We start from the raw sequence: 20,759 nt of genomic DNA, 5'->3' as shown, positions 1-20,759 counted from the left end.
CAATAAGACATGCCAGCCATCAGTGTAAAAGTCGTGGTCCAAAGATGCTCTTGTTCAAGATTTTTCAAGATACAGTATAACTAAAGATATCTCAAAGATTGTAAGGGTGAAACTTGGTAGAGAGAAAAATTGAATTTCACCCGTGACCTGCAGTGTTGTGTGAGATTAACGGGTGGGTTTTTTCTTGGCTTGTGGGGATGGGGAAAGGATGAGTAATCCAAGGTTAGCCCACATGCGGTGCTGTATCACGTTCCAGCCAGCAGCTGCTTTTCATTGCGTCAATCCTTGTGATGGGAGACTGGCAGACTATGTGAGCAGCTGTGAAGGTCTTCACCCAGCTGTAAGGTTACATAAGAATTGCTTTCTTCATTAACGCCATACCTTCCTTACTAACGGTACTGACTCTTAGTTGGAGAGTGTACATCTAGGATTAGGTAGAGGTAGGTAGATGGCAGCTTTGGTGGTTTTGTTTTAAAAATCAAATGAGCCATTTAACCAGCAGCAAGGATCATTCTGTGCTCAAAAGGTGCCAGCAGCTTAATGCACATACTCCAGAAATTTCCCCCCTTGCTTGAGTACGGTTTGCCTGTCTTAGCTGTTCAACGGGTAGAATTGCATTGAGTAGATTTACAGGTAGGGGACAGGAAAGGTTTGGAATCAGTATAGGACAGTGATGGCGAACCTTTTTTGATTTGCGTGCCAAAAAGGACGGTGCGGGTGGGTTGTGCATATACATGCCCACAGCTATAATTCTAGATCCCCCCCCCCCGCATGCGTGTGTGACTCCCCCTGGCCTGTGAGCCTTGGGAGGGTGAAAATGCCCCCCACCCAGGAGGCCCTCCGGAGGCAGAAAATGGCCCATTTGCCAAGTTCTTCGGAGAGGGGCGGCATACAAATCTAAGTAATAAATAAATAATAAATAAATAAATAAGTTCCGGTTGAACTGGAAGGCCTGGTTTTTTGCTCTCCCCAAGTTCCAGACCCTTTCTAGGAGCCTGGGGAGGGTGAAAATGACTTCCTCACCTCCTCCAGAGGCTGAAAACAGGCCGTTTCCTGACTCCCACTGGGCCCAAAAGGCCTGAAAACCAGCTGGCTGGGGCACGCATGCATGCGCTCATGTGCCCACCGATGAGCTCACATGCCCATCAATATGCTCCATAGTTTTGCCATCGCAGGTACAGGAAGTTATTAAATTATCCGTGTTATCAATCTGTATTGTTTATTATGGGCTTTAGCCAGCAGATAAAAGAGGAAAAGAGAAAATGGATGGATGGATGGAGTGACTGACTGATGGTCCATATAGGTCTGATCACAATTCAATAGGTAAGCTATGTCAGTAAACTGAGGGTTTCAAGTTCTATCTTTATTTTGCCCCTAGCAAAAAAGAGAGAGAGAGTGATACAGCGGAAGGTGTATAATGTAGCTATTGATGAAAATAGCCAATTGTGATTTTTTTTTCTTCTCTCTCTGTTCCAGGTCACCAAGGAGGCTTCTGCATGATGTGCATAATGCAGAATCACATGATCCAGGCTTTTGCCAATAGTGGCAACGCCATCAAGCCTGTGTCCTTCATCAGAGATCTTAAAAGTAAGCAGGGGGTTGGAATACTGTCTACCTGTCCAGTTCATCATTGTTGGCAAGAGACCTTTTCAGATGTTGACCATAATTTAAATACTTTTACATGCGAATTGAGTTTTTTTTAATTAAAAAAAAACAAGATTTCTAGAATTTATGGTTACTAAGGGAAGCAATAAGACATGCCAGCCATCAGTGTAAAAGTTGTGGTCCAAAGATGCTCTTGTTCAAGATTTTACAAGATATAACTAAAGATATCATCTCAAAAATTGTAAGGGTGAAACTTAAACATGTTATTTAATTTTTTATTTTATTTATAGTTTTACAAATAACTCAAGGCAGTGATAATATCCCACAAACCTTCCTCCTATTTTCCCCACAACAACCACCCTGTGAGGTGGACCTGGGCTGAAAGAGTGAGTAGCTCAAGGTCACCCAGCTGACTTTTACGGCCAAAGCTGGACTAGAACTCCCAGTCTTCCACTTTCTAGCCTTAGCCATTAGACCAAACTGGCTCTTTCAAAAACTTTTTTTAAAACTATATTTTGTTTTTTGTTTTACTCATCAACATTTTTCATAGATATGCTAGATGCAGAGGTTGGGTTTTTTTGGAGATAGTTAATTCATGAGAAAAAACGGGTGCTGATAATGACATCTGTTTCTGATAACTGTTCTGATGTGTTCTGTAAGTAGTTCTTTTTTTAATCTCCTTTGGCAGAGATTGCACGGCACTTCCGTTTCGGTAGTCAGGAGGATGCCCATGAGTTCCTGCGCTACACCATTGATGCCATGCAGAAGGCCTGCCTCAACGGTTACACCAAGTATGAACAACTTGCTCACTTGCTGTGTGCTTGGGGGAGAACACTGGGTTGAACTGATCTTGTGATTGTGTCCTCTCGTTAAATTTGCTTACTGAAGCATTAGCTTTCCCAAATATGGGGAAGGGGGAAAATGCATACTACATGAGCAACAGTGACTAGGTCTACCTTTCCTTGCTATGAAAGGGAATATTAAATCCTTGCTTTAAGGATAGCAATTATTACTGCTACTACTACTACTACTATTATTATTATTATTATTATTATTATTATTATTATTATTATGTCAGTATAACACAGCAAACGAGATCACTATGCTGGATTTCGTATTTCATCACCAGCCGGGCGCTTCCCAAGCACCTAGGACTGCATGATGTAGCAGCGAATTATGTTTACCGATCCCAGTAAAGCAGCCTTTTGCAATTGACAGATGGAGATTTTGTCAATTCCGATGGTTTTCAAATGTCCGCTGAGATCCTTTGGCACTGCGCCCATCGTGCCAAGTACTACTGGGACCACTTTCACTGGCTTATGCCAGAGTCGTTGCAGCTCGATTTTTAGATCTTCGTATTTCACTAATTTCTCTAGCTGCTTCTCCTCAATTCTGCTGTCCCCTGGGATTGCGATGTTGATGATCCATACTTTCTTTTTCTCCACAATCAGGATGTCTGGTGTGTTATGCTTCAGAATTCGGTCAGTCTGAAGTCTGAAGTCCCACAGTAGTTTTGCTTGCTCATTTTCGACCACTTTTTCGGGCTTATGATCCTACCAGTTCTTTGCCACTGGGAAATGGTAGTTCCGGCACAAGTTCCAGTGGATCATCTGTGCCACAGCATCATGTCTATGCTTGTAATCAGTCTGTGCGATCTTTTTGCAACAGCTGAGTATGTGGTCGATTGTTTCATCTGTTTCTATTATTATTATTATTATTATTATTATTATTATTATTATTATTATTGTTAATTAGATTTGTATGCCGCCCCTCTCCGCAGACTATCAAAGGAAAAAGGAAAAAATAGCAACAGCGCTTAGATTTATATACTGCTTCAGCCCTCTCTAAGCGGTTTTACAGAGTTAGAGTATTGCCCCCCCCAACAGTCTGGGTTCTCATTTGACCCACCCCAGAAGGATGGAAGGCTGAGTCAGCCTTGAGCCTGGTGAGATTTGAACTGCCAAATTGCAGGCAGCTGGCAGCAAGCAGAAGTGGCCTGCAGTACTGTACCCTAACCACTGCGTCACCATAGCACGTTAGGTTCTTGGTGTTCTCTGAGCTTGGTCACTTTCCTGAAGATGTTTTGTTACCAAGCTAGATAATATTGTCAGTGCACTGCTCACAAAAACGTTTGAGAAGAATTGAGCTCATAGAAAACCCCAAACCCCTCAGTTTAACCCAGAGTTGCAGGTATTCTTTGCTCTTAAGAGGAGGAAATTCATGCCTGGTGATTTTGATTGCTTGTGTTTTAACTCATAAGTGAAGAGTTGCATTTTGATCACATACTTGCCATGTTACAGGCCATGCTAGTTACAATTCCTGGAAAAGATAGTGTAGCAATACAGTAGTATCTCTAGATACGAGCTGCTCCACATGCGAGTATTCCAAGTTACGAGCCACGACGGGAGCGAAATTTCTTTTCGACACCCGAGCTCAAATTCGGGATACGAGCTGAGCTTCCACTAGGTGGTGCAAAAATCCTTGCTTCTGGTTATCTCGGAGGGGAAAAACAAAGTCTAAAGCCATTTGTTCCAGATACCAGTTGTTCAACATACGAGCTCCGTTCTGGAACAAATTAAACTCGTATCTAGAGGTACTACTGTATTTCTTATCCTTGTTTAGGCCACCCATTTTAAATCAGTTTCCCAGTGTTCAGTATTGATCTCCAAGGATCAATGGGATTATTGATGATGATTGTTATTATTTATGGTTCTATGATTTCACATTGTATTACATTTTCATGTAATAAATGTTGGGGGTGAATGAACCATCTGAAAGATTATGAAGAAATCAATGAGCAGAAGAGTTTGGGGATCCCTGTTTTAAATAAAAGCATATCTGAAATGTAATCACCCGGTTGCTTGTCTTTTCAGGTTAGATCGCCAGACTCAGGCTACTACGTTGGTGCACCAGATCTTTGGCGGCTACCTCCGATCTCGTGGTGAGCGCAGCTTAAGCGAGGCCCCAAATGAGGGTGTGCTGGGAGGTTTCCTTTCCATGTTCCAGGTTTTTTTAAATTTGTCTGTTATAATATGGCATCTCCAAAATTTCCTTCAGTGCCCAATTATACCTCTGTAGATTCAGTTGATTTGTAGTTGCTTTCCAGACACCAGGGGTGTCAAACTCCATTTAATTGAGTGCCACATCAGGATTGTGTTTGGCCTTCAGGTGGGTGGGTGGGCGTGGCCAGCTCAACGTCACTTGTTTTGGGGGCGCCTGTGGAGGCCTGAATGCTCGCCAGCGTGGCCCCCCCCCCGAGCTCCATTTTCACTGGCAGAGGGTTGCAGGAGGCTGTTGCAGCTGAAAATGGAGCTCGGGAGGGCAGCACACGGCCCTCCCAAGTTCCATTTTTGCTGGCAGAGACACCACGGACCGTTCCTTCACTGTTTCCAAGGTGGCCCCGTGGGCCAGATCTAAGCACTCATGGGCTAGATGAGGCCTGCGGGCTTTGACACTGCTGTAGATGTTTCCTTTTAGTTTTGAGCCTCCATCAAGGCTACGAAGGGGATCTTAAGCATCTGGTTGCTTAGCTGTTTTTGGTGCTGCTTTCACTAGACACAGAGACGGAAGCCTCATGCCTCGTCGTCTCAGTGTGAAATGTGACATTGTCAGGGAGCTGCGACCATGAAACACAGCCAGGCAACTGTTCTGCTTTCTTTGCAGTGAAGTGCTCCGTGTGCAAGAGTGTTTCGGATACTTATGACCCCTACCTGGATGTGGCTTTGGAAATCAGGGTATGCCGGCATTGTTATTTCTCTTGGGGTTTTTTAATCTTTAAAATCCAATTCAAAGGATTGCATCAGCCAGTTGTCAGTTGTGATAACAATGAAATATTGGCCAGCTTCTGAATTGTTTTAAACCAGGAGGTAAATAAGTTTTCAGGAAGCTGTGCCAAGGATACTGTTTCATAAAGCTCATGGCCTTTGCAGAAAAAGGGCAGCTGTCATGTATAAAGTCTTGGCCCCGAGTCTTTGGAGAAGGGTGGCATACAAATCTAAATAATAATAATAATAATAATAATAATAATAATAATAATAATTAAAAGCTGCTAAAATACTTCTAGGACAGGGGTAGGCAAAGTTGGCTCTTCTATGACATGTAGACTTCAACTCCCAGAATTCCTGAGCTAGCATGATTGAGTCAGGAATTCTAGGAGTTGAAGTCCACATGTCATAGAAGAGCCAGTTTTTCCTACCCCTGTTCTAGGAGGAAGTAGCTAGGGCACACCCACTTCTGGAAGACTATACAGTGATCCCTCGATTTTCGCGATCTCGTTCTTCGCGAAACGCTATATCGCGATTTTTCCCACCCGATGACGTCACTCTCTTCCTTTCTCATCTTTCTTTCTCTCTCTTTCTCTCTCTTGCTTCTTCCTCTCTCACACTCTCTTCCTCCCTCTCTCATCTCTTTCTTTCCTTCTCTCTCTTTCTCTATCTCTCCCCCTCTTGCTGGCGGGCGGCGGGCGGGCGAGCGGGGGCATCAGCGAGGAAGACCCAGGGAAGGTTCCTTCGGCCGCCCAGCAGCTGATCTGCTCGGTAGCGCGGCAGCAGCGAGGAGCCGAATCGGGGTTTCCCCTTTGCGTGGGCGGTGGGGAAACCCCAATCTTCGTCTGCTCGCTGCTGCTGCGCTGCCGAGCAGATCAGCTGCTGGGCGGCCGAAGGAACCTTCCCTGGGTCTTCCCCGCCGCCCACGCAAACTCCACCATCTGCGCATGCGCGGCCATGAAAAAAAGGGCGCGCATGCGCAGATGGTGTTTTTACTTCCGCAACCCTACATCGCGAAAAATCGATTATCGCGAGGGGTCTTGGAACGGAACCCTCGCGATAATCGAGGGATCACTGTAATCCTTTTGCCCAGCTTGCTTTTCAGGTTTATTCCCCCCACTTAGATCTGGAATGTCCCAAAAGGATACTGCACTACTGTACAATAGTAGTTTCAACATTGATAAGGGGGGGAGTGTGCAGACAAATAAAGAGAGAGGTTATTGGGGGATAAGTTTGTGTGCCTGCCTGTGCGCATATGTTTGTTTGCCTGTGCATATGAATGCATATGATTATAGATACATCTTTGGGCCCAAGCACCAGTGATGGCTCTCAGGGAGATAAAGGTTACTTCCCTCTAGTCTGAACTTCTAGGTGCTCAAGTTGTAACTTCCTTAGGGGTAGTGATTTCTGACAGTCTCAAATGGGTGAGCAGTGTGGTCGGGCAGTAGGGAAAGCAAGTAGGATGCTTGGCTGCATAGCTAGAGGTATAACAAGCAGGAAGAGGGAGATTGTGATCCCGCTGCATAGAGTGCTGGTGAGACCACATTTGGAATACTGTGTTCAGTTCTGGAGACCTCACCTACAAAAAGATATTGACAAAATTGAACGGGTCCAAAGACGGGCTACAAGAATGGTGGAAGGTCTTAAGCATAAAACGTATCAGGAAAGACTTAATGAACTCAATCTGCATAGTCTGGAGGACAGAAGGAAAAGGGGGGACATGATCGAAACATTTAAATATGTCAAAGGGTTAAATAAGGTCCAGGAGGGAAGTGTTTTTAATAGGAAAGTGAACACAAGAACAAGGGGACACAATCTGAAGTTAGTTGTGGGAAAGATCAAAAGCAACGTGAGAAAATATTATTTCACTGAAAGAGTAGTAGATCCTTGGAACAAACTTCCAGCAGACGTGGTTGGTAAATCCACAGTAACTGAATTTAAACATGCCTGGGATAAACATATATCCATTGTAAGATAAAATAGTACAAGGGCAGACTAGATGGACCATGAGGTCTTTTTCTGCCATCAGTCTTCTATGTTTCTATGTTTAAATTTTCCTCTTCTCTCTTTTTTATTACAGCAAGCAGCCAACATTGTGCGGGCATTAGAATTATTTGTAAAAGCCGATGTCTTGAGTGGGGAGAATGCCTACATGTGTGCCAAGTGAGTTACTTTGCTTGTCTTCCTTCTTGATTTGTCTGCTATGTGCATAAACCGCTTCCCTTCACATATAGGTAGTTCCCGTTTAACAATGTTTATTGGGTCTTGGCTAAGGGACACGATTCTAAAGCACAGCATCCAAACAGTAACATGATCGCTATTTGTGACCCATTGACTTTGCTTGTTGGAACCTGGCAGTGCAGGTCACAGATGCAATCACGAGACTGGGAGGCTGCAACGATTGTAATTGTGAGCTGGTTGGGAAACACCTGAACTGAACATCTGACTGTGGTGATGCTGAATCCTTGAGATTTGGTTTTAAATCTTCTTGTTCAGCACCTTTGGAACTTTGAATAGTTGCTGAACAAATGATCATTAATCACCGTCCTCAGTCGCTTTGAGAAGGGCGGCATAGAAATCTAACCGCCTTCTGCCGCATGAATCCTAGCGACCAGTTAGGTCCCACAGAGTTGGTCTTCTCCAGGTCCTGTCTGGCGGGACCCAGGAGAAGAGCCTTTTCTGTGGCAGCCCCGACCCTCTGGAACTAACTCCCCCCAGAGATCAGAGTTGCCCCCACCCTCTTTGCCTTTCGTAAGCTCCTTAAAACCCACCTTTGTCGTCAGGCATGGGGGAATTGAGATATTCCCTTCCCCCTAGGCTTATAAAATTTATGCTTGGTATGTCTGTGTGTATGATTGGTTTCTCAAATTATAGTTTCTTAATTTAACTTAAACTGAAATATTACATTTGTTTATATTGTCTTATTATTGCTGTTAGCCGCCCTGAGTCTACGCAGAGGGGCGGCATACAAATCTAATAAATTAAATAAATTAAATAAAAATAAATATACATTTGTCTATACATGCATGTATGCATACATACATATATACATAAATATATACATACAGGGAGGGAGGGAAGGAGGAAGTATTGCAGGATCCAATCTGGGTCGGTCACTGGGACCAGAGGTTTTGTCTCTGAACTTCCAGGACAAAACCTCTATGTCAGGACTGCAACTAGTGAACCCAAACAAATCAGAATTCTGAGACTAGCATCCTTCTCAAAGGTCTTTATGGAGTATATTATATCGACACATCTTCAAAGGAAAACCAATTCTAAATCTTTCCTGCAGTTTCAATATAAGTAAACTCGGAAATAACCCCATCCCCAAATGTCACAGGTCATGTTGGCCAATTGGATTAATTGGTGGACTCGTCAGGCACTCCTTCCCCAACCATATGTTGCCTGCTGAGATGACCTTGGTTCTCAAGCGAAAGCTCTCTGTTGTGTCTAGTAATGCATTCCAACCTGTTGCCAGGTTCAGTTTGAAGTCCTGGTGACTGATCCAGATTGGATCATGCAACGTTATCCTGGGATAGGTATTTTGCCTTTTGTGAAATAAACATTATTTACCTTGTTTAACCACATGTCTGCAACTCCTGATGAGATCTAAAGAAATGTGAAAGCAAGGTTACTCCACCTAATCATTTATAATTTAATCAGTTGGCAGGGATGGAGTCATAAGAAAAATAACTGAGTAAAAATGGAATATATATATATGTTTTTCTGTCAAGCCACCCAGAGATCCAAATATGGGAGGGAACTCACTGCTCCCTTTTGCCTCTCAACCCCACTCCAGGAGCCATCCAGACACCAAATCATGTTTTCAAATTTGGTTAGAACCTTTAACCCAGATTTGAATCCTATGAGGGTATGGCTAGCTGACGAGAGCTAAAAAGCTCGAAATAGATCTATCCTGGTCTCAGACTATTTCTTTATCAGTTCTTTACAAATTTGACTATGCGTGTGTGTGTGTGTGTGTGTGTGTAAACATTTAGAAATTATCCAGTGCATGTGACTTATTTTTTCTCCAACAATTTCTCCTTAAAATGGAAGCATCTCTTCAACCTAAGTGCAAGTATAGTAATAGAAGCAGAAGGTGGTTTTTTTTTTTTTTTTAAACCACCTTTCTTTTGGTGTGTCCTTAAATTTAGGGCTGCCTTCCTTTCAGGTACATGGCAGACTGAAAGCCCTTCCTAAGATGCTTCAAACCTGCCTGTTGGTGGCAGCCCAGAAGCTGCAACCTCTATTGAGGATAGACGTTTAGGGACTGGTCTGTGTTTCAAATGTACTTGATGTTTTGAGCAGGTGTATAGAACTCACCCATTTCTCTTCCCTGCAGATGCAAGAAGAAAGTTCCAGCCACCAAGCGTTTTACTATCCACCGGGCCTCTAATGTCCTGACCATCTCCCTCAAGCGCTTTGCCAACTTCAGTGGGGGCAAGATTACCAAGGTGATCAGGAGAGGGCCTGGGGGAATCCAGATGGCCTTCTTAAGAGTGGGTGTCAATCTGTTAGATAGCTCAGTCCAATCTACAGATAGTTCAATCACTGACTTGTGCCCGGTGAGGCTGATGCTCTTTATGCAGGTCAATAGAAGTTGAAACACATTCTTACAAACTCTTTCTCGCTCTCTTCTGTAGGACGTGGGTTACCCTGAATTCCTGAATATCCGTCCTTACATGTCGCAGAGCAGTGGGGACCCTGTCCGGTATGGCCTCTACGCTGTACTTGTGCATTCAGGATACAGCTGCCATGCAGGGCATTATTACTGCTATGTCAAGGTGGGTTTTCGTTGATACACTAGCCTGTGGGTACCAGTTGATCAGAAGTTCACAAAATTGCTGTGTAATATCAGAACTTTTTTACTTTGTTTCCCTGTGGATATTCTTTTGTTTAAACTATAGTCACTTTTATTGTGGCTAAGGATCTAATCCCAAAGGTTACTCTGAGTTAAGCCTAGGTTTGTTGATACATTGAATCTTGTCTTCCTCCTTCCTTCCATTCTTGGCTGACAACCATGTTCTATGTAAGTTATGAAAAAGGCAATAATTACTTTCCTCTTCCTCTCTCCCCTCTTCTTCCTCTTTTTTTAAAAAAAATGTTTTTAGTATGCATTTTCCTTTGTTATTGTTCTGTCGGGATCTCTGGTACACTCCTCCCAAAAATTCACAGGTACAAATTTCAGACACACACATGTTTGAAAATTCAAAACAATGTTCTTTATAATGAAAATTCCCTTAAACTAAGCCCTCTTCTGATATAGCAAAGAGCACTGGTCTCCAAAGAAACTGGTAATTTGTACAACTCCCTTATCAGTTCTGTGATACTTAGCTTGCAGCTGTGAGGCAATTCACAGTCCTTCCTCTTTCACAAAGTGAAACACTTTGGTTTAGTTTCAAAGCAGGGAATAATCAGCACACAAAAGGTCAAAGTCAGTAAAGCAGTCACGAAACACAACGATCAGATAATCCTCCACAATGGCCAAACCCACAGGCTGCTCTTTATAGCAGCCTCACTAATTACCACAGCCCCACCCAACCACAGGTGGCCTCATTTTCTTTGATAATAATCTCTCAGTTGTTGCCTATGCATCGCTCTCCGCATGCGTGGCTGTATCATTAACTCTTGTTCTGAATCCAAGGAGGAGCTAGATAATTGATCTCCTTCTGAGCTGTCTGCCACACTCTCCTCCTCCCTGTCACTCCTGTCTTCTTGGTCAGAGGAGCCTTCATCAGCAGATTCCACCGGGGGCAAAACAGGCCTGCAGCATGTGGATGTCTCTCCACATCCACAGTCCTTGGGGCAGGAGCTGGGCCAGAGCTAACCACAACACTTATACATAACATTTCTATTTCTCAATGGCAGTATACTGTCTATCACATCTCTTTCAAATACACACAGTTTTATACACACCATAATTGTAACCATGTTTCTCATAATATGAGAAAGATTTTTTAAATATCCATGCAGAATGTTTCTATGTCTTGTGATCCATCTCCAAATTTGCTTGGTTATTGAAGGGCCCTTGATTTGGGGGTTTTCTGAGATGTCCAAGCTACAGATTACTGGAAGTGATGTGACATCATAAGCTCAGTTGAGCTCAGTCCAGACAGTGATTGTCCTAATGTCTTTAGTCTAATAACATTAATTAGCTAGACACCAAAGGCAAAGCATATTAGAATTAGGTATGACATTATCCACCTCCTTAGATAATCTCCAGTATTATTGTTTAAACATTGCTGTGCTTGGGCTGATTTTCCTGGCTTGCTGCTACTAATAAATGAATGACATAAATGAATACATGCATGTAATCATCATTTGAGCGTAATGATGATTTTGCTAGGTCAGGGGTAGGCAAAGTTGGCTCTTCTATGACATGGGGACTTCAGCTCCCAGAATTCCTCAGCTAGCATGATTGGCTCAGGAATTCTGGGAGTTGAAGTCCACGTGTCATAGAAGAGCCAACTTTGCCTCCCCCTGTGCTAGGGGATAGTTGACCAATTCCAAATAGCGCAGTCTTGGAACGTGCTGGAATTTCTAGCATGCATACACTATTGAAACAGCAACATCTACGCTGGCTGAGGCATGTCGTGAGAATGGCTGACGGTCAGACTCCAAAAGATTTCCTGTATAGAGAATTAGTGCAGGGAAAGCACTCCAGAGGGAGACACAGTTGCGGTATAAGGATATCTGTAAGAGGGATCTAAAGGCCTTGGGAATGGACATTAACAACTTGGAAACTTTGATCTCTGATAGTTCAGCTTGGAGGCTAAAGACGCAGCATGGTCGTCCCCATTTTATTTATTGATTGATTTGATTTGATTTGATTTGTATGCCACCCCTCTCCCCAGACTTGGGGCGGCTAACAACAGTAAAAAGACAACGTAAACATATCTAATATAAAAAAATCTAAAAACCCCAATTTAAGAGATCAGTCATATATACAGTCATACCATACATAAATTTTATAAGCCTAGGGGAAGGGAATATTTCAATTCCCCCATGCCTGACGACAGAGGTGGGTTTTTAAGAGCTTACGAAAGGCAAGGAGGGTGGGGGCAACTCTGATATCTGGGGAGAGTTAGGTCCATAGGATCGGGGCCGCCACAGAGAAGGCTCTTCCTCTGGGTCCCGCCACACGACATTGTTTAGTCGACGTGACCCGGAGAAGGCCAACTCTGTGGGACCTAACCAGTCGCTGGGATTCGTGCGGCAGAAGGCAATCCCGGAGATATTCTGGTCCGATGTCATGAAGGGCTTTATAGGTCATAACCAACACTTTAAATTGTGACCGGAAACCGATCGGCAACCAATGAGTGTTGGTGTAACATGGGCATATTTAGGTAACCCCATGATAGCACTCGCAGCTGCATTCTGCACGATCTGGAGTTTCCGAACACTTTTAAAGAGACACCTGTCCAGCAGGCTGAGGTAAAGAGGCAGTCCTGGAACCAGCAAAATCCGGGGGCCGGGCAGGGGACAGAATGTATCTGCCCTCAGGATGGGAGGCATTGCCACTCTCAGATTGGCCTTTTTAGCCACTACTGTAGATGCAGTTTTAGGAACTGTTCTGCACACGGTACTCTAGTCTTTCGATATTGAAGGATGCTGATGATGATGATGAGTGACCAATTATTATTTCTTTGTATATCTAGGCTAGTAATGGGCAGTGGTACCAGATGAATGACTCTCTGGTACATTCAAGCAACATCAAAGTTGTTCTCAACCAGCAGGCCTATGTACTCTTCTATCTTAGGTAAGAGATGTTTCCGGTTATTGGGTTCTCCTACTTCCCCCTTGGGCCTTGTTGCTGTCACCCCGATATCTGAGCTGGTGTCGTCCAAGTCATTCTTGTGTTGTGTTTTCTTATTTAATGTCCTTTTAAAATCTGGTGAAATTTGATAGGATTTTATTGCATTCTACTTCAGGATCTATCAAAAATCAACAACATTAATACTAGGGATAACGAAGTTGGTGCCATTGCAAGTCTGGATGGTTGGGAGGTAGCCCAAGTGGAAAGCATCTCCTTGTGCTACTCATAACTTGAATGGGTCTGGTTAATTGTTGGGACATGTGTCCACTGGATCATGGCATCCACACATCCTTTCTGTTAGGGGAAGGGCCAACATGGTTGCTGCGGGGGGGGGGGGATCTGGGTTCAGTCCCCAGCACTTTCAGACAGAGATGGAGAAGATTCCAATTCTGATTTGCTGCCTGTTGATATATAGAGTCAGATTACGTGACTGGGTTAACATGGAATAAAGCGATTTCCTATGTTTCTTTGGACATCCTCAATCCCAAGTGCTTTTGAGTGTAATAGTCTTCAGAACTCTATTACAGGGAGCAATGTATGCAAAATACATAGCAACTAAATGCTCCCTTGGGACAACAGCTCCCAACTTTCCAGTGTTCAAATAAAGAGGGTCACCAGGAAAGCAATGCACCACATTTTTTTTCTTCCAACGATTATTTATTGAACACAATGAAAGTTACACACAAGAAAGAATAAAATTTCTCCTACACTCCCTATTTTTCCGCGTAATCTCCATCCCGTTCTATGGCCTTCCTCCAGCGAGACACAAGGGCATGTATGCCCTGTCGGTACCACTCCTTGTTCTGGTCACGAACCCATTTCTGCACTGGCAAATCACCTCTTCGTCATCCTTAAAATGTCTTCTGCGACTAACTACTTCTGTCCACTGCAGATTCTCCATAAACTGTACCCAAAAGTTTGTGAATGTTTCCAACAGTTTCTTTCTCCGCAGTGAGAAATTCAATGACAATAGGCTGCTTGTAATGTACATCACTTACAGACGCCATTTCGAAACACTGCTGCAGCTGCAGTGTCTGTCTTCTGTCTGAAGAAACACAAAATTTACACACTCACTCTTGACAATTCAAATAATGTGTATCTAAAGTTTCGCATTCGTACCATCACTGTAGGCTGAGAAAAAAAAAAGTGCTGCATTGTTTTCTGGGCGACCCTCGTGGTTACCCTCATTCCTAGTTAGCTGCTGGGCGTACTTCAGAATAAAATGTTTAGTGAAAGGCAAAGGATCAGGCAAATGTATGAGCAAATTAATGAAGTAATATAATTTTCTTTAAGGATCCCAAGCACTAAGAAGAATCCTGAAGGATTTGTCTCCAAAAGCAATTGCTCAATGCCCAGCCGAACAAGCATCTCCTCTGAACACTTTAAGAAAAGTGCAACTAATGGGACCCTTTCATCACCACTGATAAACAAAGTGAGTGGCATACCAGAGCCACACTCCAGAGTCGGTCTAGTGTGTCTGTGTGAACCTAGGACAGAAAACATGGGTGGGAAAATTTGCCTTCCAAGTAGTCAATTTTGGGCCAGTGAAGAGGAATCTATATAGCAGAGCTCCCCCCCGCCCCCGACAATAAAAATCTTGCTCTGCCTTTAATTTCCCAAATCTGGCTGCTAGCTGAACAGATTTATTGTTGTCAAAATTTGTGGTGAGACAGCAGAATTTTACTGTAGTAATTTGTAGTAATTCCATTTAATTTACTGTATTTTTAGGAGTATAAAACGCACCCTAATTTTGGGGGAGGAAAATAGAGAAAAGAATCTGCTTGCCAGATATTTATCTGGCTAGCATCTTTAGTCTGGTCAGCTTCAGCACATTATTTTTCCCCTGGTTAGGGCTTCAAAAAAAACCATATTCAGAGAGAGTAACAATGAAAGAGTTTGCCAGCCAGTAAGAGCTGGGAAAATCATTAGCACCCGGTTAGGGCTGGAAAGAAACATTTAGAGCAAATTAGAGCAATTAAATCTACAAAAACAGGGTTTGGAAAACATTCTTGACAGAGAGTAACAATGAAAGAGCTTGCAAGGGGAACTTTTGGGGGAACATTTCTGGGAACCTAATAACTTGGTAGGGCTGGAAAGAAATGTTTGGAGCAAGGCAGAGCAATGAAAAAAACCCTGCAAAGACTTAAGGCCGAAAACATTATTTGCAAAGAATAACAATGAAAGAATCTGCAAAGTAAGAGCTTGGAAGATAGTTAGCACCTAGTTAGGGCTGGGGGGTGGGTGGGAAGCTGCATTCAGAGTATAAAACACACCTGGAGTTTTAGCCTCTTTTAGGGAGGAAAAAGATGTGTCTTATACTCTGAAAAATATAGTACTTTAGTTGATCAAGTGGGGTTGAATCTTAAGATGGCTGGGTTTATATATATATATATACAGCGATACCTCGTCTTACGAACTTAATTGGTTCCAGGAGGAGGTTCGTAAGGCGAAAAGTTCGTAAGACAAAACAATGTTTCCCATAGGAAACAATGTAAAATGGATTAATGCGTGAAAGGAAAAAAAATTGCAAAAACGGCGCTCCTCTGGGCGGCGGCGCTCAGCTGTCACCTCCCGAATCCAAACTCGAAAAGTTCTGCAAAAGTTCGGGTTCGGGAGGCCGCCGAGAAGCGCCGCTGCCCGGCTGTCACCTTTTGAAACAGTGGGGGGCTTCTCGGCGTTCCCCCAACGCCGAACCCTGAAGTTCGGCAAAAGTTTAGGTTCGGGGTTCGGGAGAATGCTGAGAAGCGCCGCCGCAGAGCTGTCAGCAGGTCGGGAGGCTCAAATGGAGGTAGGGAATCCCAATAGGGAATTCCATGGGCGGAGCTTTAACGTCACGAAGACGTCCTTCCTGGAGTCCACGTTTCGGCCAGTCAGGAAGGACGTCTTCGTGACGTCAAAGCTCCGCCCATGGAATTCCAAATGCCAAACCTGAACTTTTGCTGAACTTACGGGTTCGGCATTCAGGAGAATGCCAAGATGCCTCCCGGCTGTTTCAAAAGGTAACAGCCGGGCGGCGGCGCTTCTCAACAGCCTTACGAACTCGAACGCCGAACATGAACTTTTGCCAAACTTCCGGGTTCAGCGTTCACAGCGGCAGGTTCGTAAGGCGAAAAAAGTTCGTAAGAAGAGGCACAAAAATCCCGAACCCTGGGTTCGTATCTCGAAAGTTAGTAAGACAAGGGGTTCGTATCATGAGGTACTACTGTGTGTGTGTGTATATATGTATACATGTGTATATATATATACTGTGTGTGTGTGTGTGTCTACATATATATATACATATATATATATATATATATATATATATATATATATATATATATATATATAAATATTCCATATTTACAGCAACACGAAGCTTAAAACTTCACCCTGTTATAGTCAGCTTTTCATGTTTAGGATACATGTGTATGTGCTAGTATGCAGATAGTGGTGCAATGGATGCTTTTATTGATCCAGCGCTTCTGGCTATCTTTTCCATAGAGACAAGATACAATTCAGGTTAAAAAGGCTTCGGACCCTGAGGAATCTGGTGTTCCTGTTTCCCGCAACACCTTTGTTTCCAACAACAAAACTCAGAACGGGATACTTCCTTCTCCTCTCCCCAAGCTCATACCTGCCGTTGGATTCTCATCTCCCAAACTCTGCAGTAAGCCTGCTTTCTTGGATGACTTCGGCAAGCGGTCCAAGAAGCAGCCCCCCTCGTCTCACAAGACTTCTCAGGACTTCGTTCAGGCTCACAGTGTTAAGCTGGAGATGGCCAAGCAGAGCTCCTGGGGAGATAAGAACTTGGTGACATCTTTGCAGCTGTCAGGCAGCTCGAGAGGAACCTCTGAAGCCAAAGCGCAGGAGGAAGGCACGGAGCTGCCAAGCAAGGACTCCTCCTTGACATCTTCATCGTCTTCTAGCAGCTCATCTTCCTCCAGCCCAGCTCACAAGCCAGTTAAGGGACTTTCTCAGGCCACGGTAGGAGCTGGTGGCTACTCTTCCTCTCAGGAATCGGACTCTTTGTCTGGGAAATACGCTTCTGAGGACACCAAGTTTGCCAAGCTGAAATCCCCGTTGTTGGCTAATTTGGCCAACCTGGAGTTGGGAAGCACCATGTCGCCCCCACCTGCAAAGAAACTGGCTCTTTCTGCCAGGAAGGTGCGTTTGGGGGAAGGAATTGAGCACTGGGGGGGGGGGAGGAATGGGGGGTGGAGTGGAAGCTCGATAAAGGAAAACCCATCAGCAAAGGCACTACATGCTCAGGGGCATCTGCAGGTAGTCCTTGACTTGTTGGCACAATTGAGCGCCACATTTTTGTTGTCAAGTGGCTTTTGCCCCATTATGTGACCTTGGTTGCCTCAAGTTGTTAAGTGAATTGCTGCAGTTGATAAGTTGATAACTAGTTGTTAAGGGAACTGGGCTTCCCCATTGACAATGTTTATCAGAAGGTCTCAGAAGGTGATCAGGTGACCTTGGGATGCAGCAAAGGTCACAAATGGGATCCAGTTGCCAAGCGTATGAATTGGGTCACATGATCGGGGGGGGGATGCTGCAAAGTTTGTCACTGTGAAAAATGGACATAAGTCACTTTTTTTCAGTGTTGCAGCCTTGAAGGGTCACTAAACAAACTGTGGTAAGTCGAGGACTCCCTGTATATGCAGGCAGTCGCCAAAATGAAACCTCATTTAGCAAACTTGCAATGCCCCCAGCGCACTTTGAGAGCATTTGCAGGAAGGATGCTTTATACTTGCAGTCTCTGTACTGGGACTGTTCTCCCATGGCCTTGGGGTGAAACATGTTGAGTTTGCTTCTCTCCCTCCTGGCTATGAAGAGTAAGATGTAGAACCTTTTTGTTTTTGATGGGAGGGGGGATGGTATTGAATTGAATGATTGAGGTGATACTAACTAAAATAGAGAAGCAACAGATTTCCCCCTTTGGCCATGGTGAGAATTGGGAGCCTTCTTGGGGTGGAGTTTTGAGGAAGGCCCTCTTGGCTTTATGAGCAGTCTGTCCACCCACCTGCCCACCCACGCTGCATTCTGCAAGTAAATGAGGTTGCTTAGAGAAAGGGAGAGAGAGGGAGAAAGAGAGACAGACAGATTGAGACACAGGGAGAGAGAAAGAGAGAGAGACAGGGAGAGACTGACAGAGGGACAGAGAGGGGGTGAGACAGACAGAGAGGTACAGAAAGGCAGTGAAAGAAAGAGGGAGAGGGAAAGTGAGAGAGACGGACAGGAGAGAGAGAGAGAGAAAGAGAGACATAGAAATAGACAGAGGGAGAGAGAGACAGGGAGAGGGACAGAGTGACACAGACAGGGACAGAGAGACAAACAGAAGGACAGAGGGGGGTTAACACAGAGACAGACAGAAAGAGAAAGAGAGACTAATAGAAACAGAGAGAGGGGAGAGACAGGGAGAGGAAGACACTGACAGACACAGACAGAGGGACAGAAAGAGAGAGACAGATAGGGGGTGAGACAGACACAGAGAGACAGGTACAGAAAGAGAGAGAGAGAGACAGATAGAAACACAGACAGGGGGGAGAGAGAGGGAGAGAGAGACATACTGACAGACACAGACAGAGAGAGAGAGACAGATGGACATATAGAAACACAGAGAGAGAGAAAGAGGGAGAGGGAGACAGACCGACAGACAGAGAGGGACCGAGAGAGAGACAGACAGAGAGAGGGACATAGAGAGCGGGTGAGACAGACAGACAGAGACAGACAAAAAGAAAGAGGGAGAGGGAAGAAGAGAGAGACAGACAGAGAGACAGGGAGTGTGTGTGAGAGAGAGCCTTTTGCTTCATAAGGCCAGAACAGAGCAGCTGGGCAGGGGAGTGACCTTCAGGGGTAAAGCCATCAGGCCCTGGGAAATGGGGAGGTGTCAGTAGTAGCCCATGATTTATTCTAACACATCTTCTGTCTTTTGACATGTCCTTCCTTGTTTTTCCCTCTGTTTCTAACTACAAACACTTTTCTGATTCTTCTTCCCCCCTCCCTCCCTCTTCCGCCCCTCCCTCTCTTTGTTTTGTGCCCGCCCTCTCTTCTTATGCCACCCGCTATCCCTGGGGTCATGGAAACCTCCTTTTTAGACCACCAAGTTTTTATTTATGTCGATAACTACAGGGCAGCAACACCCTGAGGAAAGTGAGCGGCAATGAGCACCAGGCACCGCCCCATTCCCCCCCAGCTGCCACATACACCACCCAATTCGTCTGCGCTGCTGCACCCCTCCAAACCAGGTAAGCCGTGGCCAGTGGGGCTTCGGGGCGGGACAGCCTGCATCCTAAGTGACCCTTGTGCCATTGGAATGTGGGCACCTGCCGTGTTTAATCCTTTTCCTCAATAAGGCCTTAGTTAAACTCCTTGTTAGAATCCCTCCCGGTGATTTGGATAAATACATCTGGGTTAAAAGGGGTGAAATCCAGTAAATTCAGGAGAACCGGTATTGGAAATTACGACCAGTTTGGAGAACCAGCAAATGCTGGAGGAAATGGAGATTTCGCAGTATCCTTCCCCTGCCATGCGCACCAACCCAAACCCACAGAACCGGTAGAGAAAGTTTTTGAATTTCACCCCGGTTAAAAACCTGCTAGCTCAGAGGAATCTGATTGGTTCAGGGATATATATATATATATATTAATCCTTCTTCTGGGACTGAATATTGCATCCAGGGAGGTGGAGCATTAATTATCAGCTAGGGATGATGCCTGAGAATGGTTTCTTGTTGCAGATGGTATTTTTCAGAACATAAGACTTCAAAACTGTCTGTGCGGCCACGTTTTTCACAAAAATGGACATTCTCCAGCCCCCAGGAGCATTGCAGGCCTCCCAAACCCCATCTGTACCCCATTTTTTGCAAAAATGGACCTGTTTTTCTCCATTTTTGTGTAAAACGGGATGCACAAGAGGGTTTGGGAGGCCTGCAGAGTGCTCCTGGGATAAGGCAAAAACACCACCGTTTTTGCAAAAAATAGCCCGGTGTATGCCCATTTTTTAATAGAAAAAACCGAGGGTATTTTTGCCTGCCTCCAGGAGCACTCTGCAGGCCTCCCAAGCCCTCTCTGCACCCCATTTTTCACACAAATTAAAGTGGGGGCAGGGATTCGGGAGACCAAAAATGGTATAAAATGCACCAACATTTTCACCCTCTTTTGGGGGGTGGGGGACATGCGTCTTGTACTCCGAAAAATATGGTAATTTTATATTGGTAAATTCTGTTTCTTCCACCTCCTGAAAAGCTTTTATTAGAACCATGATGATGCAGTGGTTAGAATGCGGTATTACAGGCTAATTCAGTTCACTGCTAGGAGTTCGATCCTTACCAGCTCAAGGTTGAGTCAATCTTCCATCCTTCCGAGGATGGTAAAATAAGGATCCAGATTGTTGAGGGCAATATGCTGAGTCTGTAAACCACTTAGAGGGGCCTGTAAAGCATTGTGAAGCGGTGTGTAAGTTTAAGTGCTACTGCTATTAGGGTCCAATAATCTACCTGCACCTTGCCTAAAATTTCTAGTAATAAATACGCTTCGTAGCAAAAGATCAATCTCTGGAAACAAAAAGTAGTCCTGCTGTTCAATAGT

General features: G+C 44.4%; 1 protein-coding gene across 3 annotated transcripts in view; it reads left to right on the top strand.

Annotated features, from left to right (window-relative positions):
- Positions 1 to 20,759, top strand: part of USP36 (ubiquitin specific peptidase 36) — a 43,564-nt gene that overhangs the window by 9,588 nt on the left and 13,217 nt on the right. For 2 of the 3 annotated variants that reach the window (XM_070740151.1, XM_070740152.1), the window contains exons 4-14: positions 1,477 to 1,587; positions 2,294 to 2,396; positions 4,479 to 4,546; positions 5,269 to 5,339; positions 7,450 to 7,532; positions 9,712 to 9,823; positions 10,013 to 10,153; positions 13,028 to 13,128; positions 14,479 to 14,617; positions 16,669 to 17,331; positions 19,303 to 19,418. In XM_070740151.1, coding sequence (XP_070596252.1) covers positions 1,477 to 1,587; positions 2,294 to 2,396; positions 4,479 to 4,546; positions 5,269 to 5,339; positions 7,450 to 7,532; positions 9,712 to 9,823; positions 10,013 to 10,153; positions 13,028 to 13,128; positions 14,479 to 14,617; positions 16,669 to 17,331; positions 19,303 to 19,418 — 1,708 coding nt within the window. Of the gene's footprint in view, positions 1 to 1,235; positions 1,324 to 1,476; positions 1,588 to 2,293; positions 2,397 to 4,478; positions 4,547 to 5,268; positions 5,340 to 7,449; positions 7,533 to 9,711; positions 9,824 to 10,012; positions 10,154 to 13,027; positions 13,129 to 14,478; positions 14,618 to 16,668; positions 17,332 to 19,302; positions 19,419 to 20,759 lie in introns of those variants that run through there. The other variant, XM_070740153.1, reaches the window with a different exon arrangement.

The sequence above is a fragment of the Erythrolamprus reginae genome, chromosome 2, assembly GCF_031021105.1.
Source record: "Erythrolamprus reginae isolate rEryReg1 chromosome 2, rEryReg1.hap1, whole genome shotgun sequence".
Classification (NCBI taxonomy): Eukaryota; Metazoa; Chordata; class Lepidosauria; order Squamata; family Dipsadidae; genus Erythrolamprus; species Erythrolamprus reginae.
This window is presented reverse-complemented; position numbering and strand designations above follow the sequence as displayed.